Here is a 24,821-nt window from a genome sequence, read left to right on the forward strand (position 1 = left end):
GTATAATCTCTGATAATTTGATATCTTCCGAACTGACAGTCATTAGCCAGTAACGTTCAACGAAAACGTTTGGTCCGTAAAACTACTTCCAGACTAATTTGTCAAAACAAGGGTTGAGTCCCATTACGCACATGTTTACCTGTTGTTGACGAATATGATTATGATGATGAGGATAATGCCATGATGATGATATTGAGGATGACGATAAGGATAGTGATGGTGAGGATTATGATGATGAAGACTGTGATGATTCTAGCAGATTGTGGTTGCACTTTTGGGCATCAGTAGTCGTGTTCTCATGGGAAGTGAATGTTCTGGTGAATCATTTGGAGGAGGAAAAAACAATATCATGAACATGCTTGTGTATTTCGTCAAATTGGAACCAAGCTGGAATTACGCAATCTGTCATAATTAGCCCTATATCACCTCCATGCTAAACAATGCATTATGAGAGTTTACATTCCAGTGGTGCGTCGGGTGTAATGTTGACACAGAATGCAGTGAGTGGTGCATCACTCCTATAAAGTTGTGTTGCCTAAACACAATTCAAAAGTTACGTTTCCCTTAGGGAGTCGGTAATAATGATTATTTATTTTGTCTCACGCACATGCACTGTGTACGATCTTGAATGGAAATAGTGTATTTGACAACAACAACAAAATGCACCGCTTTTTGCTCTTTTTTATAACGACTGTCTCCTGTAACGCTAATTTTACTAAATGCATTACTGCTGTTGCCTCATGTAACGTCCATATTTATTTGACAGAAAGCATTAAGTAGCCTAGCAGTTATATGCCCTCGGGTATTGTGGCGTATTTATTATTGAATAGTTATTCATCACTTGGTTTTAATTTCACGAAGATCTTACAGTATTAATTATTAGCGGTCACAGAAGTAGTAGTAAATGGAATATTGAGAGTAGCTCTACAACGACTTACACCAATATAGTATTTTAAACATTGGTACAGCCTCTCTCATTCAATTAGATTTGCTACTTTATTTTTCTCCTCAGAATTGTCAAAAGAGGAATGTCATGGGGCGTCCTAGTGTGGGGTAGTCCTACAGTTCAGTACATATCTTAAGGAAAGCTCTTGCTTTTCCCCCGGCGGCCAAGAACTGGGCTACTTTATCATGAGTTTCCTGGATCTGCATTTTATCATTGCAAACAACCGGTTCGCATACACGCCTGTGTGAAGCAACGGGTTATCATTTGCTATTTTAGGCCTATAGGCCTAAAGCTGATGAGTTAATTTAAAGGACTTTCATTTAATTACAAACGTTGTCTTTTGGGGGTAGGCCGACTTTCTACTTTGGTGATGTGTAATATTTTGACACGTGTGAATAGAAATGCTGTTTATGAGTCCTAGCCTAACTGTAGCGGTCAGTCGTCACATGTGTGGTGTACGTGGGGCCAGGGTGTGGGCTACAGGGTTATAGTAATTGGCATAAGAACCACTGACATCTTAGAAGTCTAAATATTGACATCGTGCCACTTAACTGACCCAGAACAGCATATGGGGTCATACCACGCAGTGTGAGGTGGCTTTCGTCCCATATTGTTTTTGTCACACAGTTCTTCCCATTCGACGTGTGTCACAACGCGCTGAATTAAGTCAGGGAAATTGCCTGTAAACCAAATGTGGTTTTATCAGAGGCAGGGCGCCTGCATTCTGGAACAATAGCCTCGGGAAAATCAAACCTGATGTACTGTGCACAGTGCTCATCTTGACAAAAAAGCAGGAAGCTCACAATAAACAAATCCATGTAAAATAGAGATTTCGGTGCTGTCCACATAAGAGTAATGTCCAGTTAAATACTAGTATTTCGTCATTTTGTGATCCCTGATGCTGCCTGCGAGATCAACGACAAAGCTCTCTATATTATATGCCAATATCCCTGCGAACAATGGAGAATCTTCCGTGTGATTTTGTATTCAATATCGATTTGTACGATATCTGGCCTTCAATGTACATTATAGGCCTACTCATCCTCATGGAAGTGAGGGCATAGCCTATACAATTGTGCTGTGCTATATTGTAAAGGTTATTCACTCAATAGAATGTTCGTCTATGAATGTAAAGCTGGGCTGCCGTGGCCCACTCCAACTTCACCTAATGTTACACATTCACACATTGCATGGATATTTTCTGTACAATCCACATTTACTTCTTGTTGCCTATTATCCACATGCACTCCCATTTGCCTATGCTTTTGTTGGCATTGTTTTTCGATCTTCCCAAAGTATCCCATCAAAAAGTGTACTTTTCAGTTATCTGATGCAGGACGCATGACATAGCCCAGGCCAAATTTATAAGCACATACAATTTTTTCAATATGATGGATGTGCTCTCACACATGTCTGTATCTGTGTTTGACTAAATTGACGGTGATTAGTTATTTCTGTAAACAAAATCCCAATGGCGAACGTTACTGAGTCTGCTCAATGGCAAATATATATCCGGAAGACTTAGCAGTAAAGGATAGGTTTTGGAGAGAGGACGGAAGGGGTTGAGGGACGCGGGAGGGGGAAGGGGGGACCTGAAGAAGACTTTTCTTGGGGTAGACCATTGCTGTTCAGGCACTTGATAGGCAGAGAGGACAATCCAAACTAGCCTACGCTGTTCGTCACAGACTCAGCGCTTCCGCGTCATAACGCGTACTACTGTGGGCCATTGGTGCGTAGAGAGAGAGAGAGAGAGTGAGAGGAGGGAGGGGAGAAGGTGGTGACGGATCTGCTCCTCTGTAAACTTGCTATACTGCTATGTGCTATCACCAGGGAAGGCTTCCCGAACAACGGTCATCGACTCTAAAATGTACAATAAAGTAACACCGCGTGCTTATTTTAGCCATCTTTGCTAGACTCCTGAATCTTCCTTCACCTGTGTTTTCGCTTGGTCACTGTACATTTGGACTTGCACGGAAGATAGAGAAAATCTATGGGGATATTAGATAGCCTTTTCGGGCTACACATTGGGATTATACATTGAATTGGGTGGAAATTTTTCGCAAACACTTCGCATTTTTGAAGAAACGACCTCTGCTGTGCCATATCTTCACGACATTGAAAGTGACGTATCTGGTTACAAGGTAAATCCGTGTTTACTGTGCGGAGTATTCCGCGTTTCCGTGGTCAGTGGTTCACTATTGTCATTGTTATCGCAGTTCATTTTAGTGTAGGACCTCGTAGTGGAAGAAAATAGTCTGTTTTTGCATGGAGCCACGTCGTGCTCTCTGTTTTTTATGCCTACAAATACATGTATATGTTTTGCAGTGATGGTTGTTACCAACACCATCTATGGTAGCCTGTTGTTTTTTGTTTCCATTGGCATTTTAGGAATACACAACCTAGAGGATCTGTCCCGAATTGATGTTTTTTTGTGACCAGTTGTCTAGATTCCCTATAAATACGAACAATGTCAGCATCATCGAATTTAGAAACCTTCAATGAGTGGTGTCCTTGCTATGAATATATCACAATTGGTATGTTCATTATAGCCTAGCCTACTTTTTACAAGTAGCCTTCATCATTATTTGTTTTGTAATAATTTGTGCTGTTATTGAAGTCTTTATATACTTCTTTATTGTGGGCTATCAGTTATAATGAAACGCACGTCATTTGTTCATTGAAAGAGTCCAAAAGGTGAAATGTATTAGAAGAATAAAGACAGTGCAAAAACGTCCTTATCCTTATTAATAGTTCTCTTTACTGGCAATTAAGTTATATTTTAAAGAAAAATATTGATTGATATATTCACAAAATTAACCTAAATAAGTTATTTGTGATCAGCAACTGTGTGTGTGTGTGTGCCATGTTAATAGCAGGCCATGTTGTCTAATGATGGATACATTTTATTTTGGCCTACAACTCATTAAAGACGGCTAATGTCACATCAAAAAGTTATGGGCATATTCAGGACAGAGAATGGAAGGTTGAAATGCACTTTTGTTTCGATCTGACAGTTGGGGCCTTGGTCTCCGGAGCTCCAGACATGGCAGACCAGAAGGAAACATTTGGACTGCAAAATTCGCCCAGCGGGTCAGAGTCAAAGGAATTACACACTGAGAGTAAACCAGAGAAACAAAATGGAACTTCGAGCAAATCTCCATCCTCCCAGACGACATATATTCAACAGGTCAGCTTTACACGCTATTTTGAGCCTATGTACTTCAGGTCTCAAGTCACTGCCTATGTGTTGCTCTGGACCTGTATCTAGGCCTACGTATTAAATATGGATATCTGTAAACGACTCATAAGAGAAGTACGTGCACTGCCAACTTTTCAGACCTTAGTGTGCATAAAAACGTAGAATTACCATTGTTTTGAACTATAGCCTATAGGCTACAAAGTTTCGTGAATTTATCATGTCAATCAACTCGATTAATCGCTTGGTAGTTGGTTACGGTAGTCTAGTGCTGCAATTATTGCAGTTTCGTGTATTTTCTTTGTGAGATTTTATTATCTGCCTATTTATAGTCAAATCACAGAATTTATAGGCTAGTTATATAATAGGCTTAATGGAAAATGATGGTATACTATTTCAGAATAGTAGTCTATTGTTTCACGAGGTAGCCCAATGTGAATAGTAGGCTAATATGAAATGATATTATGTCTAGGTTTTTGTTAAACTATTATGGAATTTATACCACAGTGCAACATTTATCCTGTATGAATGGCATGACATATGCATAATACTAACTGGGCTAAATAAGCTTACCAATTGGTCTCCACTGCAAGAAAAGTAATATTGATATTCCTTTTACTTGTCTAATTTTGAAGGGAATGGAGGGGATAAAAGTGTACCTGCATGAGAGGGAATTGTGGGCGAAGTTTCATGAGGTGGGGACGGAGATGATCATCACCAAAGCGGGAAGGTAAGAGATCAACGACTGCTTATACTGGCATTAACGGATTATGCAAATACGTTTGAGAAACATACAATTGCATGTGAGGTTATTTTTTAATCATTATTTGTAAATAAGAATGGTCAGCATTTAGTGGTTTTAGTTTTGACAGCGCTGCCTGAAAAAAGTTATTTCGTCCATACATTTGCTGTAGACCTATGTCCACGGAGAAAATTGATTTTTACAAATCTTTTTGTGTTGCAATAGTGATAGCTATACTGATGCTGTACTCGTTTTCTGGAGGGAGGCCTATTGTATTTACACTTCATTCTTTACCAATGTACCACGGCATAGTTCCCTAAATACATCTAAAGGGATATAGTCGGTTTGAGACTAGCCCTTGGGTAGATAAATGTACACGAAACATGCTTTATAGCCTATATATCCTCAATTATTTTAATCCTGTAATTTTTTCCACCCTTTTGTTGTCTTTTTCCGAATTGGATGTATGATATTACTTTTTATTTATTTATTATTTCCTTATATTCTTCACGTTTGCCATATTGAAAACATTATCGAGTGACTTTTCAAGACAAAAAGGCCAACACGGCAATTAGGCTTATTGGGTAGACCTGTGCTGCTCAGAGTGGTTGAGATATTCTTCTACCTCAACTTAGTGTGAACTTGAATATGCATGATGGTCGGTGGTCTCTGCTCATGTTAACAAATCGTCTTGTGGCTCTTAGGTAGCCTATTTATTATTCATTTCAGCTATGTCTCAATATCCTTCCAGTCTGCACTAGGTTCGTGTTTTTTTTCTCAACTGCATAAAGCAGTCTTTATATTCTGTCCATTCATTCCCCCGTTATTGGCTTGAGACGTTATTATCCCTCCCGCCCTCGTTATTAACCAGCCCTTACCCCTTTCCATCACCTCGCGGCTGCCTCTTTATTCAGGCAGGTCACCCGTTAGAGAAACAGCTTGTAGGCCTGGAGGCTTGGATCCCAATCGGCGTGCGACATCTTTTCCTGAGCAATTTCAATACTCTCAGCCACTCACTGACTACTGACGTTTTTCCAACCGGATAGACCCTATTTCATCAGGGTACTTGTGTAAAAGTTCTGAACATATGCACGTATGAAAATGCATGTGCAGGCTACCATGTATCTGGTTTTAGTGACGCATTTGATGCAAAAGCAGCTAACGTTATTTCCCCGTGAAACTACAGGCTCTTCCTTAATAATACATGTTTTATCTTGTTGAAGTATGCAGTCGCTTCCAAACGAACAAAATATATATTAGGCTACCTAATTCCCTTTCATTTTATTATGTTTGATTGATTGTTGTTCTACCTTTCATTTGGTTATGCATAGGCTATCTGACGTTGATAGCATATACATGCATTGTGAACCAGTGGGTTCACACCCTGACCCACCCCAAAAGACGTGCAGTGTAGTTGGTCATATGTTGATCTTTTAAGCTTGCTAAGTTTGGAACAAGTTGTGGGCTTCTATGCAACGACTGTGCGTCAAGGTCGTATAATTTCATAATGTGATAGCATAGACTGTAAATAATCAGAAATTTCCTTAAGGAAATATACGGTAACTTTAATCATCAATAGCCTATAGCAGGCATAATGTATTCATGTATGCACTTACATTGTGTAACTATATTGTTTCATTTGCAGGCGAATGTTTCCCAGCTTCAAAGTGAAGGTCACTGGATTGAACCCTAAAACGAAATACATACTCCTAATGGATGTCGTGCCTGCGGACGACCATCGCTACAAATTCGCGGATAATAAATGGTGTGTAAGACTTTTACAAATAATGTTCCTCTGGGATCGCATCAGAGCTAATGTCCACAGCCTTATGACAATAAGTAGCCTACCTGTATACAAGATAGGAACATATCATATGTAGCCTATTTTTGATCCAGGATGTTTCACCTTGTAATGAGGTGTTTTCTGTTTGCAGAGTGCAACACCCCTACTGAGTTTTAATAACTTTACAATGCATTTCAGGAGCATATGGGTCTATAGCTATCAGACTATTGCATATAGATAGAAGGAAACTGTAGTCAATGTGCAATAAAGTAGCCTAGTATTAGGTCGTATCCAGTTTATGTAAATAAAGCATTATACATCACACATTGGAATTAGATTTATAATCAGTCTTGGGACTAAAAACGTTTTTTGTTGAAATTAGGTTGGCCTACGATTTATGGCTCAAATTATGTTCGAGTGCATTTACTGGTTCTTTAGCAAACTATTAATTATTGCTCAAATGTCTCAAAACGTTGATGTTTTGAGATATGCAGCCTTAGCCTAAGTACTAAACGTTTACCAATTCTGAAGAAGAAGTAGCTTCCGTGTGGTGTAGGGGGATCCCTGGCAAATGATGGGGAGTTGTTCTGACTACCGACTAGAGGTGGTTTATGCGAATTAATGAACTCGTATTTGTGTTGATGTTTCCTTTGGTGAGGGTGTAGATCTCTTTAGACAGCTCTGAAATACAATCTTTACCATCAGCGAAACACAGCCTATAAACACTAGTTGTTAGTGTCATGTCCATCTGGTCAAGAATGCCTTGTTTGGGTCAGTGGTTTTCAATGGCGAATACCGCCGATAATGATCCGTTCAGCGCATGTTGTGGAACTAATCTGCTTTTGGTCAAGTAGCCTAGGTTACTGTAAGAAAATCATGTTCGCCCGTGCCAAATAGCATGCAGGTTATTGGTTATGCTAATTAGGCTGACCCAACCCAACTGTCCACGTAGCACGACACACTTAATGTAGACTATTAAATAAAAAATACAAAATAATATTTTAATTATTGTCACGCAATAGCCATTTTTACAATACTTTGTAATTCTTATTCCAACGGGTTGAGAGTACAGGCTAAACAAAATTAGGCTATAGCCTTCGCGGATAATACTACAAACTATAGGCTAGGCTACAACTAAAGGCATTTCTCCAACCTTAAATTTCATTAACTGGATAACCTTGATAAAATCTCCAGTTTTGGAACAAACCCCAAGCCTACTTCCAAATAGCCTAACTGAATTTATTTCGAAGAAGCCTTGGCTACATATTAGGCTAAACCACTATTTCCGATGAAAAGGGAAAGGGAGCCTATGCATTTTCATGAACAGCATATTTTAATTGTGAGAAAGTAATTGTCATGAGTGGAACAACTTTGTAGGTTAGAGGTCGCTTTTATCTGCTCAGATAAGCGTAGGCCTATCGTACCATTTATAGTTGGGTTAATGTAGCTGTGGTTTGAGTGTAAAACGCTGACTTTGGTGCTGTGATTCAGGTCGGTGACCGGGAAGGCAGAACCTGCCATGCCCGGGAGGCTCTACGTTCACCCGGACTCTCCTGCGACGGGGGCGCATTGGATGAGGCAACTTGTCTCTTTCCAGAAGCTGAAACTGACGAATAACCACCTGGATCCTTTTGGACACGTATGTGTTACTTAACTCTTCATATGTTACGGCTTTGTCTGCAAGATGCTCGGTGAATTTCGTAAAGGATTATAATGATTAACACAGTATCTGATGCATTAGTACAGACTAGAAGTCAGATGGCATCCGTTTCTTTCTTTTTAACGACCTATTATTGTGAACTCCCAAGACCCCAGATTTTGTGATCCATGTCGGAAACAAAACAGCAAACAAAAACATAAATGACATCATCTATTTGCTTGGATGTTAAAAATGGTGATCTTGGCTAGATATTTTATGGGGTCGGGGTGTGGGTGACATTTTGGCCAAATTACACATCTCAACAGAGAATGCAGGATTGGACAGATTACAATAAAATACAATACAACAGTCATATCCCGTATAGGACATAACAACAGCCCCATGCTATAGTTGACAGCCCCAAAAAACAATAGTGGTTGTTATGTAACTTGAAATAAGGAAGTAGATTATGCACAAATAAACCAATTACAAATTATAGAAAGCTAAACTTGATAAACTTCCTCTATCCATCTCTTGAATTATGACAGGCAGGAAAGTGTCAATATTGGTTACTTCCTTGTTACTTCTAATTGTATGAAGCTGATAAGAATTGCAGTTGGTGGAACCTACTCTTTCTGCTCAGAGTGAAGCAAATATGTGATATTACTTCAACATAACACACTGGGTGCAAACCATAACACTATAAAAGGTCAGCACAAAATCAGTCACAGATTTAATAGATTTAATTGATGATAGCTGTAGTAGGGAGTATGTTGATTGGAAATAATTGTGTATTGTTTGCATGTGTTGAAGTCAGTAATAGGCCAGATTTTACTCTCATTGACTATCACTTACAGCACTTTCTTCAGCCTGATCACATGACTCCATTGGCGGTGTGTAAGAATTGATAGTGATTGTTGCCTTGCCAAAACCCAGCTAGTAGAATGAAATTGGAGCTCAGTTCAGTTGGAATATGAGCGGTGTTGTAAATTTCGCGGCCAGAATGCATTTTTGATTGGTTGCAGTGGTTCCTGGCTTGCCCTCTTTCGTGTCCAGGAAGTACCATGGGATTCATAAATGAAATACTGGTGCCGGGCCAAAAAAATATTCCATCAGCTTGTTGGTCCAGCTGGCTGAAATAACTTTGAGACGATTTATAATTACTAGCTTCGGACGTGGAGCTAAAACATGTCGGTGAGGTAGCTTGAGCCAGGAGGGACCTGAAACGGTCTGGAAATTAGACAGAGCAGAGCAGGACCTCACCTCCTCAGCCAGAGAGCATGCTGCTATAGACCAGTGTCTCCTATAGCGTTTTGAAACTATTTCCATTGGTTGAAATTAATGTTTTTTATTACAGTATGTTTGGAATTGATTATGAATGTGGGTTTATTGAAGGGATTTCTGATATTCCTATGATAGATTTCTACAGTTAATTGTATATGGTCAATGTTAACATGCATCTTAATGACTATCTATATATTTTGTTTCTTATTCTCAATAATTTAGATGGTATAATCTCAGCTATTTGGGTTACATGTTGCTAATTGAGCCTTTCGTTTCTATCTGATACCAATAGTATGCATATAAACATACAGTATGATTACCCATTTTCAACTTAGCACCTACGGTTTATCCAACACAACACTTATCACAAGCCTAAACTATGGCTTTGATCTTCCTCTAGACTTGCGAAACATTTTTCCACGTTATTCATCTTCTCCAAAATGTGCTGGTGCGCTCGTCCAGTCCTCCCCACACATGTTTTTGCCAGCTGGGTGGGTTGTGGATATCTCACTGTTTATGTTCGAATGGCAGTGTGAGATGAGCAATAGATGATGGTGTACAAATTCTGCTAATCCAAAGTCTTCAGAAAGCTCTCTGATGTGGAGGAACTTGAAAGGCAGCCGCAGGGGACCCAGGGTGATCCCTCACTATCATTAAATACTATCATACAGAGTCGGGGGGAATGGAGATGCAGAGAGCCAGGCAGCAGAGAAGGCGTGTGCTGGAGGCCTAGTGGGTGGTCTGGTCTGCTCTACTCTGGTCACCCCTTCAGACAGACAGACAGACAGACAGACATGTATGTCTGTCTGTGCTTCATGATGTTGTTTTGTAAGAAATTAACACAATACTTTTAGTGTATAGGTTACATGACAGACGTGGGTGTTAATTGTAACCTTGTCTTCTATCTACATGTTGTAAATCAAATCATCCCAATGGTTTGTATCATTGTGAATCTGTTAGCCAGATAAAGGGAAAAGGGGATACCTTTCAGTTGTACAACTGAATGCATTCCACTGAAATGTGTCTTCCGCATTTAACCCAACCCCTCTGATTCAGAGAGGTGCGGGGGGATGCCTTAATCGACATCCACGTCATCGGTGCCCGGGGAACAGTGGGTTAACTGCCTTGCTCAGGGGCAGAACGGCAGATTTTTACCTTGTCAGTAACTTGTACATTTGCAGTGCAAGTGATATACGCGGATGTTCATAATTTATTTTTAAGTCCCCAACCAACCTCCATTGAAGGCTTTGTGATGGGATTGGTGAATGTGAAGATACAGTGCCTTCGGAAAGTATTCAGACCCCTTGACTTTTTCCACATTTTGTTACGTTACATCCCTATTCTAACATTTATTCAATTGTTTTTTCCCCCTCATCAATCTGCACACAATACCCCATAATGACACAGCAAAAACAGTTTTTTTTATGTTTGCTAATTTATACAAAAATAAAAAAAACTGAAATATCACATTAACATAAGTATTCAGAACCTTTACTCAGTTCTTTGTTGAAGCACCTTTGGCAGCAATTACAGATCGAGTCTTCTTGGGTATGACGCTACAAGCTTGGCATACCTGTATTTGTGGAATTTCTCTCATTCCTCTCTGCAGATGCTCTCAAGATCTGTCAGGTTAGATGGGGAGTGTTGCTGCACAGCTATTTTCAGGTCTCTCCAGAGATGTTTGATCGGGTTCAAGTCCGGGCTCTGGCTGGGCCACTCAAGGACATTCAGAGACTTGTCCCGAAGCCACTCCTCCATTGTCTTGGCTGTGTGCTTAGGGACGTTGTCCTGTTGGAAGGTAAACCTTCGCCCCAATCTGAGGTCCTGAGCACTCTGGAGCAGGTTTTCATCAAGGATCTCTCTGTACTTTGCTCCGTTCATCTTTCAATCAATCCTGACTAGTCTCCCAGTCCCTGCCACTGAAAAACATCCCCACAGCATGATGCTGCCACCACCGTGCTTCACCGTAGGGATGGTGCCAGGTTTCCAAGCGTGACGTGTGGCATTCAGGCCAAAGAGTTCAATCTTGGTTTCATCAGACCAGATAATCTTGTTTTTCATGGTCTGAGAGTCTTTAGGTGCATTTTGGCAAACTCCAAGCGGGCTGTCATGTGCCTTTTACTGAGGAGTGGCTTCCGTCCGGCCACTCTACCATTAAGGCCTGATTGGTGGAGTGCTGCAGCGATGGTTGTCCGTCTGTAAGGTTCTCTGATCTCCACAGAGAAACTCTGGAGCTCTGTCAGAGTGACCATCGGGTTCCTGGTCACCTCCCTGACCAAGGCCCTTCTCCCCTGATTGCTCAATTTGGCCGGGCGGCCAGCTCTAAGAAGAGTCTTCTTCCATTTAGAATGGTGGAGGCCACTGTGTCCTTGTGGATCTTTAATGCTGCACACACTATTTAGTACCTGTCCCCAGATCTGTGCCTCGACACAATCCTGTCTCGGAGCTCTACGGACAATTCCTTCGACCTCATGGCTTGGATTTTGCTCTGACATGCACGGTCAACTTTGGGACCTTATATAGACAGGTGTGTGCCTTTCCAAACCATGTCCAATCAATTTAATTTACCACAGGTGGACTCCAATCAAGTTGTAGAAACATCTCAAGGATGATCAATGGAAACAGGATGCATCTGAGCTTAATTTCAAGTCTCATAGCAAAGGGTCTGAATACTTACGTAAATAAGAATTCTGTTTTTTATTTTTAATACATTTGCAAAAATTTCTACAAACCTGTTTTCATTTTGTCAGTATGGGGGATTGGGATTTTTTACATTTTATTCCATTTTACAATAAGGCTGTAACGTAACAAAAAATGAAAAAAGTCAATGGGTCTGAATACTTTCCAAAAATATTCACACCCCTTGACATGTTCAATATTTTGTTGTGTTACAGCCTGAATTTAAAATGGATTTAATTTAGATTTTTTTTTGTCACTGGCCTACACACAATACCCCATAATTTCAAAGTGTACTTATGTTTTTCGAAATTTTTACAAATTCATTTCAAATAAAAATATGAAATGGCTTGAGTCAATAAGTATTCAACCCCTTTGTTATGGTAAGCCTAAATAAGTTCAGGAGTAAAGATGTGCTCAACAAGTCACATAATAAATTACATGGACTCACGCTGTATGCGATAATAGTGTTTAACATGATTTTTGAATGACTACCTCATCTCTGCACTCCATACATACAATTATCTCTCAGTCAAGCAGTGAATATCAAACACAGATTCAACCACAAAGACCAGGGAGGTTTTCCAATGCCTCGCAAAGGCACCTATTGGTAGATGGGTAAACAACAACAACAAAACAGACATTGAATATCTCTTTGAGTATGGTGAAGTTATTAATTACACTTTGGATACAACACATTCGGGAGTATCCCTCTCCATATTTTCAAGCATAGTGGTGGCTGCATCATGTTATGGGAATACTTGTAAACGTTAACGATGGCGAGTTTTTCAGGATAAAAGAAGAAACGGTATGGAGCTAAGCACAGGCATAATCCTAGAGGAAAACCTGGTTGAGTCTGCTTTCCACCAGACACTAGACGATTAATTCACCTTTCAGTGTGACAATAACCTAAAACACAAGGCCAAATCTACATGGGAGTTGCTTACCAAGAAGACAGTGAATGTTCTTAAGTGGCCGCGTTACAGTTTTGACTTATATCTACTTGAAAATCTATTGTAAGATCTGAAAATGGTTGTCTAGCAATGATCAACAACCAATATGAAGAATTTTTAAAATAATAAGTGGGCAAATGTTGCACAATCCAGGTGTGGAATGCTCTTAGAGACTTACCCAGAAAGATTCACAGCTGTAGTCGCTGCCAAAGGTGCTTCTACAAAGTATTAACTCAGGGGTGTGAATTCTTATCTGAATTAGATATTTCTGTATTTTATTTTCAGTAAATTAGCAAACATTTCTAAGAACATGTTTTCACTTTGTCATTATGGGGTATTCTGTATGAGTCAGAAAAAAAATATATTTAATACATTTTGAATTCCGGCTGTAACAACGAAATTAGGAATAAGTCAAGGGGTATGACTGAAGGCACTGTAGTTTGTTTTCTCCCACAGTATTTATCTGATTCAGTGTTTTATAAGATCTCAAAAATACTTAAGCTTTGACCCATTGTATTATCATGTAGAAAATCAACCTGAGTCATAATGCATTTCCAGTGTTGGCTGTTGAAAGACGTTGACCCATTTTTGTTTAGAAGACAATCAATTTCATTGTACACTGACCTACTATCAAGGTGCTTTTGGAAAATTCACAGTGGATCCCAATTTACTCTCTATCTTGAGGTTAAATTGTTCCATCAGTTGTGAGAATCCATTGAGGTCATGTTTTTGTAGTCAGCGCATCTTCTCCCTTTTCTCTGCAGCGTGCTTGAAAGGCACAAAAACTACAGATAACAGATAGGAGGAATACCCGAGGGGCAGGGGTTCCTGAGGAGGTGAAGGAGAAAAACACTGTTTTGTTATCTCTAAATTGAATGAAATTAAAAACCATTAGATTGCTCACGGCTGATGCCCATGACTCCATAGTATGTCAGACCAATTAAGACTAAAGCCTGAGAAGAGTTCATGGCTCAAGTTCAACTGGGTGGACCGCCGTCTTAATGTCGCCAGCCTAGCCAGTGGTAGTAGTCATCACTTGGCACAAACTAGGTCAGGGGTCAGGGGGAAAGCAGGGAAAGGGAAGATATTCACCCGTTACAATGGGAACTCATCTCTTTTGATATATGTGCATTATCATGTACTGTAAACAGCGTTGTGTTGTATGTATGTGTTTATTTATTACTGAATGTATTACTGTCATACCCTTCAGTGATGGGCTTGTAGAGTTAGGCAACATATAAACTATGCACACATTTAGATTTTGACTGTACATTCTATCGTCAAATATATTTACATGCTTTTTCTTCCGAATTGCTATGATTAGGCCTATTGGTATATTCATGATTTTATGAAATACGTTGTATGTTTTATATTTATATGTTTTTATTCAAAGCAATAGCAATAATATTTTGTCTTTATCTTCACTGTCTTGAATGGGTTTGGATTTATCTGAATGTGATTTTGATAATATCAGAATTTGGGTTTTGGCGGGATTATGCATCAGGGTATTTCTCAGGAGAAATTGTCAAAATACAAAAGGCGCTTAATGGAATACATTTCTCTCTTCAGATTATCCTCAACTCCATGCATAAATACCAACCCAGGATTCACATCGTGAAAGCGGATGAAAATAATGGCTTTGGCTCCAAAAACACGGCGTTCTGTACCCACGTATTCCCCGAGACTGCCTTCATTGCGGTAACATCTTACCAGAACCATAAGGTAGGTCTAAACCTTCGATTTTGGACATATTTACGCCGTGGTATTATGTATGTAAGAATAGCCTAAATTGGTGTGAATTTGCCAGTGCATTATAAATGTATAGGCCTAATTACAATCAGTTTAGAACGAATGAAAACGTTTTGGCATATAGAGAAATTGTCACGTTCCTGACCTGTTTTCCTTGTTTTTGTATTTGTTTAGTATGGTCAGGGCGTGAGTTGGGGTGGGCATTCTATGTTATGTGTTTCTATGTTTAGGTTCATTGTCTATTAGCCTGATATGGTTCTCAATCAGGGACAGGTGTTTTACGTTTCCTCTGATTGAGAACCATATTAAGGTAGGTTGTTCACACTGTTTGTTTGTGGGTGATTGTCTTCCGTGTCTGTATGTATGTTCGTACCACACGGGACTGTAGCGTTTGTTTGTAGTCTGTACCTGTTCGTGCGTTCTTCGTGTATTTGTAAGTTCTCATGTTTTAGGTCAGTCTACGTCGTTTTGTTGTTTTGAGTTTATTCAAGTGTCCATCGTGTTTCGTCTTATAATAAATCATTATGGATTCAACCTACGCTGCATTTTGGTCCGACCCTTACTCCTCCTCCTCGTCCGAGGAGGAGGCATTAGACGAGCGTTACAGAAATCGAATTGTTGCATTGCCCTTGCCGTCTCAATTAAAAGTAACAAGGTCACAACACATATAGTCTATAAAATCCCTTCATGGATAAATCGAAATCAGTTCATGAACATCAGAATGTAGGCCCACATTGCTGCTAAAGACGTGACGGGAAGATTGAAAACTGATGAATGAGCTGATTATTAAAGATTGAATGATAAAGCGGATGGAGTGTATCCTTTCGCCACAAATGGAGTCTGACGTAGGCCTATGTCACCATGAGCAGTGGCAGAACACGAGGTTCACGTCTGATTATCACTGATATCATATTCAGATCATTGACAGATGTGAGTATGGGTCGGGGAAACCGCATGTCCGAAATATTGGACTAGGCACGACCTCAAGACACACAGGAAATTTCAACTGGTGCAGTTTCATAAAATTTTAGTGAATGATACGGATTGCAGATAAGGCTCAGAGCGTAAGTATAACGTCCATACATTTTGAACGTTTTATTATATGCTTATATGTGCTTTATTATGTTCAGGCTTTATAAATAGTGTATTATTAACATGCTACTACAGTTATTATTATGACTAGGCATATTATTAATAATATTAGAGAAAATTTAGGTGTTAGCCTGTAAGAAATAGGCCTAAAGCAACTTGTTTTTTTTTGCCCGAAGTTGCAATAAATCTCGAAATAGTATATATTGTGATGAATATTCGATTACAAAAAATCGATTTATGCATGCATTTATTTTATTTGTATAATGTAAATGTAGACTAATAATTCACCGGTTCGAACATGAGTTCGCACATGAACGAAAATATTAACTGTTTAGCGTCCTGCTTTCTTAAAATGCAATTTTGTCACTGAATTAAGAGCATTTCAGCATTTAATAATATTTATTCTTCTTTATGCAATTAATTGTTATGGTTAGACACAATCCGTCTCCCATGGTATGCTCAGGGTTGTTTATCAGAAAGCCAACTTCCTCACTTGAATTTATTATTTACTAAAATGTGATGTAGGCCTATATAAATTATTTTCAAAATATTTTCAGACTGAAATGAAATCACTAGGAAAAATATAGGCATAGTCTATTTACAAACCTGTACATAAATCCCTGGAAGATAATTGGTTAAAGTGTTGTAATTTACTTATTAAGTAAGTTTTAAATTCCAAAGTGGGTATATTTTCAATCATGTAGTGTGATATTGTCCTCTATGAACGTTCAAACATTCACAACCACCTGGTGCATGCGCTTTATTTTGGCTGCGCATTGGAACGTTTATTTACAAAGAGAAGACATATAGAAATCATATCAAACGATTACATTTTCCTCAAATCCGACCAGGCCTACTCATAATCTTAGGAGTGTTGCCCAATCATTTCTGCGTCCGTTTAACATCCGTTTTTAACTATGTCTGAGTCAGATTTTACTGTGGGACAAGAGGGAATATGCAGAGGGTAAGGACCCTTAATGTGTCCTGAGCCAATCCGAATTCCCAAAGACTCTGAGAAACAGGAAATCCAAATGACTGAAACCCTGAAGAAACCATTCATTAAATTCAGGGAGTTTGAGGACTCCTGAGAATGCAACATGGGCTAATTATTATTAGGCTACCAGAGCCTGCCAGACTTCCAGACAAACACTCTATTCTGATTTCCTCAACTTTTACCACGAATACCTAATCAAAGAATGTTACATCTGCCAGTTAAGCTAAGAAAAAGTTATCATGCCATGCCTTTTGGGGGAACTCTGTTAACAGTTTATTCAGAACGGCCAAACATGCCCATAGCTATACTTGAATTGAAAACAAAACATTTCCTTCTGAATAAACTATTTCGAAAACAACTCGCCTTTTCATATCTTCTGTTCTCAAATGAGTTAGTTCTATACAGGCTACAGAAAACACTGGGCCCAGGCCTATGAATCTGAACGTATTGGCTACCTCTTAAAAATTATAGTTGCATTATGGTAAATAGGCCTACAACAGCCAAAAAGCCTATCACATGCAATGCCTGATAAACAAATGCAGTAACCTATTATGACTGAATGTTTGTCATGATTGCTATCCTTGGTAGTCAAGGCAAGTAGGCTATCTAACGACCCATCATTGGTAACAACTTGCTTTGTATTAAACGGGGTGTTTAGGCCTATAAATGTCTCCAGAATTGTTAGGAAACTGTCACCCAGGCTTGTAGTTTTTTTCACACGAACAGGGTTAGTTCATGCATGGCGCTTACATGCAACGGCACACTATACAATATTTCTACGTTTGTGCTCAGTTTGGAAAAAGTCCTACATTTGTATAGTCGGTTATGAATTTGTCCAAGTGTAAATATACTGTATGTAACCTGGTTGACCTGCATTAACATTTCGTTCCATTAACATTTGCATTTACTATGCTATTCAAATGTGAAGATAGCATTCTTTTTCATGCCCCCCTTTGTAATTCCATAGGCCTTTTCACCTGAAACACCTTAAATGATCCTGCATAGGCCTAATTGGCTTACAATTAGATAGGGATATTAAGCGATTAAATATCAGTTAGGCTTTTAGGTAGGCCTATAGCCTATTTTGTTGAGCATGTGTAGGCTACAAGTTATTTTTGCAAACATTTTGTACCACCAACAGTTATTTTCAAAATTATTGCTTTTTTAATAGGCTAGTTACTTTTTGAGAAATCATTTTGAGAATCATGTTGTTGAAATATAGTAAGATTCAATACCCTCATACTCCTGTATTATCCACACTTTATTCTACATTTGCTTCCCAAAGAAAATCTAGACTTTTGCCAAACGCACAGTGCATTAACGAGAAGCTAAAAACGTGTATGTCTCAATGAGATATATTTTACAAGGTTTCGTAGAAAGTGAAAGCCAGCGCGTGGACAAAAATCCAGTCTTATTGTGAGGCATGAAACACAGCAGACCAGCCAACTAATTAGGCCTACCTGCCAGAAACCGCGTGCCCTGCATTCTGTTTAATCTCAAATCGTAATTTTGGCGGCTGTTAGAACTTCATTCCATTATCCATTATCCAAAATCTATGGCTTTGGTCCAATCTGGAAAATAATATAATTGTTTCCTAGATGGGCTACTTGCTCTCTACACTGTAAAAAGTAACTGCTTAACTCATTAAAGAAATTGAGTAATGGCTACTAAAAATGTATCCAGTGGTCATTAAAACTCAAATCGTACTAACTCATATGTCATTACGATTTCTTATCACTTAATATTTTTTAGTACTGTTTATTATTGAGTAAATCACTTTGTGTTCTGCTAATCTAGTTCGTTTTTACAAATTATGATTAATTAAGGTTTTAAAGTCAATCTGGCATTTATTAAATAAGTTGTCCTTTCTTGATTTCAATATGTTTTACATCTTTACTTAATATAATGAAGTAGTAGACATTGATATTTGAGTAAAAAACACTGGATTCATCTGTGTTGTTCTGATGTATAATTATAAACATTTTGCAAGTTATGAATTCCTAATAGTGCCATGTGGCTCTGTTTTTAGAGGATTGTGGGTAATTCAAAATGTTTACACTTTATGATACTTCTACACGATGTTGTATGCATGTTTGAAGAAAGTGAATGATATTTCTAAAATAGTATTAAGCAGTATGTTGTGCTGAGTTGTAATTGAACATGATGAACGCATATCAAAACCATTAGGCTAATTGATGTTCAATATTGAGACAAGTCATTCCCACGGTCAACGTGTGTGCAGCGCTCTTAATGAGAGGTATATGTAGCATCCTGTAATGCTTACAGCTCTACCTCCACTTACTGCTAGAGGAATGAGTACTGTGCTCAACAGTGCCTGCTAAAGTGGGTTAGAATAAGACATTTTAAACATGAAGACACGATCACTTAAAATTACCAATCAGAACTACTTACACTTGGAAAAAAATGTAACAAAGGTAAATCATTTAAGTAGAAGGGACCCTAAATGTACATGTTCACTACAACAAAAATTAATGTTCAGGTAACGTCAAAGTTATAGTTCAGAAAACAATGCAATTTAGTGTCAAAAAGTTCACACAAAAAAAACAGTTAAGTATTTTACAACTTAAAAAATGAAGTTATAAAGTGACATCACCATATATGGTTAAGTATTGAACACTGAAATAATTTGAGTTGGGTTACTTGAATGGTTCTAGGCAAGGGTTTCCACAACCCCCTGTTAGCAGAACTAATGACCTTTTACAGTATATAGCTCCATGGGAATTCAACTTTAGATCTGTAGCCTGATCCACTTTAATATGTATAGAGTTGTATAGTACAGCAAGCTAATATTAGATGATAGAAAGTTTTCATATTTACATTAAATTAATGAAATATGTTTTTCAGAATTAAATTGTGTGCTTAATGGTCTGAGCACATGGTCATTTAATCTACATGTTAATAACTAAACCAGGGGCACAGCAACCAAGTAGTACAGTAGGCCTAAAATGCCAATGCTTTTGTGAGGTTTCTTCCCTTTTGAGTGCTTATTTTAAAAGTTAAGATTGTCATACAACTACTGACCAGTGTGTGTGTGGACCTATGGCCAGTGTTTCATCCTAAAACCATCTTGAGGCTTTATGATGTTCCACATGGGAGGGTAAAAGACGCTGGTTTTGAGTGAAGATGTCCTGCTATAGGCTTTGAAGGACACAACAAGTCCTTCTCACAGAATATAGGAAAAAGGAAATGTGTATGGCATTGGGATGCAAAGTTTTCTTTTTACATAATATTGTAGGCTAATTGACGGTTGAATCACTTATGACAAATGTGCTTTCTGTTTTGCAGATAACCCAACTTAAGATAGAGAACAACCCGTTTGCCAAAGGCTTCCGTGGGAGTGATGACATGGAGCTCCACCGGATGTCCAGAATGCAAAGGTAGGACCTATCACAGTCACAAAGAGACCCATGATCGCCAATGGCTAAGCTTTGATTCAGTGGTTGACTTTTCTAACTCTAATAATCCAATATTACCATCATTAGAGGTTGTTTAGCACACTAAATGGTAAACTGGAAGCATGCATTAGACAATGTAACCACGATTAGATAAGGATTACTGACATTCTAATCACAGTGTCACTTCACAAGCACCATTGTAATCCCATAATCAGTGAAATGCAAACCAGATGAGTGTTATTTTCAGTGAGACCCCCCCCCCCTGCCCCCCTCTCCCCAGCTGAGTAAGTGTAGTTCTTTAGCAGGGCCCAGTCTTCATGTCCCAGGGCTTTTTATGGCTGATCTGGCAGGGCCTTCTGAACTAGCGACATCTCCCTCTTTACCGGGAGGGATATTCCTACCAGTCGTCTGTGCATTGATGATATGGCTGGTCCAGCAGCGGCATCGACCACATGGCTCTTTTCCCTATTCACTCCAGATGAGTACTTTCACATGCATCCACACAGTGTGGAAAACACATTTTCAAAGAAGAAAATCTGGTTTGAAACTTGCCCAGATCGGCCAACAAAGGCGTTGCAAGGGCTTTCAAACAGACGATTCCTAAATCTGAGAAAAATGTTAAAGGAGTTTGGTTTACCATGCGCAAGTGACACTTTGCCTCCCATACATTTTATTTGGAGTGGGAGAACAGAATATTCTCTCTAATTAGCCACTGCAGGTGAATCTAATTTTGGTAGTTTTGGTTGACTATGCTTTTCCACATTAGGTGATAGTACACATTTAGCTAATTTTATAGTGGAATTAGTGAGAGAAGACAGAACAGTTTGGATGTTTTTCCTTTTTCTCCAAAACTATTTCACCTGCACACATCATCCATTTTTTATTCATCACTGGGGTGTTCACAAATCTATATTCTATATTTAATATTGGGTTATCTCAGTCAGATGTTGATTAAGTTGGTTTATGTCACAATATAATACTTCTGTAAGTGGGATAGTTATTTTGTATAGACATTTGTAAATTGATTTCAATTGGCCAAAGGCCAAACCACACCATAACTCCGACATGCCACTGTCCTGTCTTGCCAAGTACAGTAAGCTCAGCACATCTGGTCTTGGTTAATATTTCCAAGGGAGAGCTTATTGCAAGATGAGGTCACTGGTTCAAAAGAAACAGAAGTAGCAAAAATTGTCCATTCATAGATCCTCTAGATTAATGCAACTGGAATAAATGCCTTTCTTTCCACTGGAAACTAATCCTCCCGAACACTTTCTCAGTGGATCCTAAGTGGGTGTGACTCATTGATAGCCCGTGTGGTTTGTTAGTATTGAGAAGGGTATAGTGTCAGATCATTGGATGAAAGAGACAGTGTATACAAGTCAGCCATGGTTAATGACTTAGGTCAGGGGCAGTTCTCAAGTAACATATCTATCTTCTTTTGCATGTGAAAAACCATGATGAATGCAAATAAATGAACAAATACTAAAGATAATTAGAATGATTGATTTAGGATAATTAGGTGATGATTAAAGGTCCAATGCAGTCATTTTTATCTCAATATCAAATAATTTCTGGGTAACAATTAAGTACCTTACAGTGATTGTTTTCAATTAAAATGGTAAACATTTTTGTTTAAAAATAGCTTCTTACCAAAGGGCAATTTCTCAAGCAAGAATTGTTCTTGTACTGTCTTGGAGTGGTCTGAATGGGGAAGGAAACCCAGAAAACTAGCTGTATGGAACTCTATTTCTTATTGTCTATGTACTCATTTACTGGCTGAAATTCAAGCCGTCTTTTCAAACAGCTCTTACACAAACATTTTACAATTTCACAGTATTATTCCAACCTCAGTGTGGAAATATATATAAAACACAATAAAATCACGTTTGACTGCACTAGGCCTTTAATAATCACTACTATTAGTAATAGTAATGGTAATTATAGTAGTTGTAGTAGTAGTACTAGTGGTGGTGATATATACTGTGTAGAAAACATTATTTCCATGACATAGACTGACCAGGTGAATCCAGATGAAGTGATCCCTTATTGATGGAACTAGTTAAATCTACTTCAAATCAGTGTAGATGAAGGGGAGGAGACAGGTTCAATGATTTGTTCAAGCCTTGAGACAATTGAGACATGGATTGTGTATGTGAACCACTCAGAGGGTGAATTGGCAAGCAAGACAAAATATTGAAGTGCCTTTTAACGGGGTATGGTAGTAGGTGCCAGGCGCACCGGTTTGACCGTGTCAAGAACTGCAACTCTGCTGGGTTTTTCATGCTAAACAGTTTCCCATGTGTACCAAGAATGGTCCACCACCCAAAGGACATCCAGACAACTTGACACAAATGTGGGAAGCATTGGAGTCAACATGGGCCAGCATCCCTGTGGAATGTTTTTGACACCTTGTAATGTCCATGTCCCGGTGAATTGAGGCTGTTCTGAGGGAAAAGGACAAGCGACTCAATATTAGGAAGGTGTTCCAAATGTTTTGTACACTCAGTGTAAATTGAAGAAGCATACAGTACGATAAGTGTTATGATAATTTCGTAACCCTGCGTGTGTGTGTGTGTGTGTGTGTGTGTGTGTGTGTGTGTGTGTGTGTGTGTGTGTGTGTGTGTGTGTGTGTGTGTGTGTGTGTGTGTGTGTGTGTGTGTGTGTGTCTATTTGCAGCACTAAGGAATACCCGGTGGTCCCTCGCAGTACGGTGCGCCAGAGGGTGGGCACCAGCCAGAGCCCATTCAGTGGGGAGGTGCAGGTTATGGTCACCCCCAGTGGCCTGGCCTCCCAGTACACCCAGTGTGAGAATGGGGTCACCAGCACCTCACAGGACCTCCTGCCCCAGTCTGGCTGTTACCCCCTCCCTCACGAGCACAGCCAGGACTACCATTGCATCAAGAGGAAAGGTGGGCCAGGCTATCATGATATATGCATGCCAATGGGATGGGTTGTTGGAAGCATAAAAAAGGGAAAACATAGTTGATTACTAATGTATAAATATATCAATTGTTTTGCTCAGCTGATTAGTCTACAGTATGTGTACATACTGAAACTGTAACTGTTCCCTGTCTGTCTGTAGTGGACGATGACTGTCACTCAGGGGAGCACACCTACAAGAAGGCTTACCTGGAGAGCTCCTCCAGCGAGGACGACCATTACTACCGTCCCGTCAGCTACCCACAGAGCCTGGGCCTGCCCGGGGGGCCCTACAGGACCGAGTCTGGCCAGAGGCAGGCCTGTATGTACGCCAGTGCCTCCCAAGGGGCCGAGCCCGTTCCCAGCCTGGAGGACATCAGCTGCAACACCTGGGCCGGTGTTTCGCCCTATGGCAGCCGCTCCGTCACCTCCATGCAGCCAATGGAGCGGCTGCCCTACCAGCACTTCTCCGCCCACTTTACCTCGGGGCCCCTGGTGTCCAGACTGAGCGGGGTGGCAAGCCACGCCTCCCCGCAGCTGGGCGAAGCCCACCACGCCATGTACCAGGGCCCCATGGCCCACCAGACACTGGGCCGCCAGTGTAGCCCTGGGGCAGGCATCCAGTCGCCCACCGCAGGTCTCCAAGGCAACGAGTACCTGTACTCGCACGGGATCCCGCGCACGCTGTCGCCTCATCAGTACCACACAGTGCACAGCGTCAGCATCATGCCAGAGTGGAATGAGAGCAGCTAAAATAACTTTCTTCACAGGAAAGGATGGAGAAGTTGGATTAAAAAAGGCTCTTGATATGGTTGGGCTTTAGATAAATCTATATTTATATTTTTGAAGCAGTACAGTACGGCAGTGCAGTCTCGTGAGATTAATGAGGCATGACCGCCTAGAGCATTGGACTTTGGTGCTCAGAGGAACTGCGTGACTGTCTTTGCAGTTGACTTCTTACTGCGCCTAAAGGCAAACATCATGAGGATGGGCAAAACAAGGTGGAGAAAAGGATTGGCCATGAAGTTAAGGAGACTTATAAGGAAACGAAACAAGTTTAAAACCCAATGCTTTTGCATGAGGAACAGAAGCACAGAAGTAGCTTCATCGAGAGACCCCAATTTTAAAACTGTTCTGTTTTGAGAGTGTATTTTACATATTGGTGTTGCATTATCAATGGGTTTTTTCTGCTGCCAATAGAAAGCTCTTTTACCTTTATCCTGTAGATTTGTAGATTTAAAATTTTGTGGAAAAAAATACCTCCCGGTTTTAATTTTATTTGTTTTTTTTGTTGTTAACTGCTTCCTTCTATATTGAACAAAAATAAACACAACATGCAACAATTTCAACGAATATACTGAGTTACAGTTCATAAAAGGAAATCAGTCAACTGAAATAAATGTATTAGGCGCAAATCTATGAATTTCACATG

The 24,821-nt window shown here is 39.6% G+C and overlaps 1 protein-coding gene across 1 annotated transcript; it reads left to right on the forward strand.

Annotated features, from left to right (window-relative positions):
• The first annotated feature begins 3,989 nt into the window (after nt 1-3,989).
• Nucleotides 3,990-24,142, forward strand: LOC120026383 (T-box transcription factor TBX5-A-like). The gene is made up of 8 exons (XM_038971232.1): nt 3,990-4,133; nt 4,778-4,872; nt 6,530-6,649; nt 8,159-8,306; nt 14,789-14,941; nt 20,361-20,452; nt 23,147-23,379; nt 23,553-24,142. The coding sequence occupies exons 1-8, from the start codon at nt 3,990-3,992 to the stop codon at nt 24,140-24,142; spliced, it is 1,575 nt and encodes a 524-aa protein (XP_038827160.1).
• The last annotated feature ends 679 nt before the right edge of the window (nt 24,143-24,821 follow it).

Source organism: Salvelinus namaycush, chromosome 31, assembly GCF_016432855.1.
Source record: "Salvelinus namaycush isolate Seneca chromosome 31, SaNama_1.0, whole genome shotgun sequence".
Classification (NCBI taxonomy): Eukaryota; Metazoa; Chordata; class Actinopteri; order Salmoniformes; family Salmonidae; genus Salvelinus; species Salvelinus namaycush.

What these genes read in the sequence shown, in the direction of transcription:
- LOC120026383 (XM_038971232.1), top strand. Translation starts at nt 3,990, where the DNA reads ATGGCAGACCAGAAGGAAACATTTGGACTGCAAAATTCGCCCAGCGGG. An exon ending in ATCATCACCAAAGCGGGAAG is followed by an intron (nt 4,873 to 6,529) that starts GTAAGAGATCAA and finishes TTTCATTTGCAG; the next exon opens with GCGAATGTTTCCCAGCTTCA. An exon ending in CCATTGCATCAAGAGGAAAG is followed by an intron (nt 23,380 to 23,552) that starts GTGGGCCAGGCT and finishes GTCTGTCTGTAG; the next exon opens with TGGACGATGACTGTCACTCA.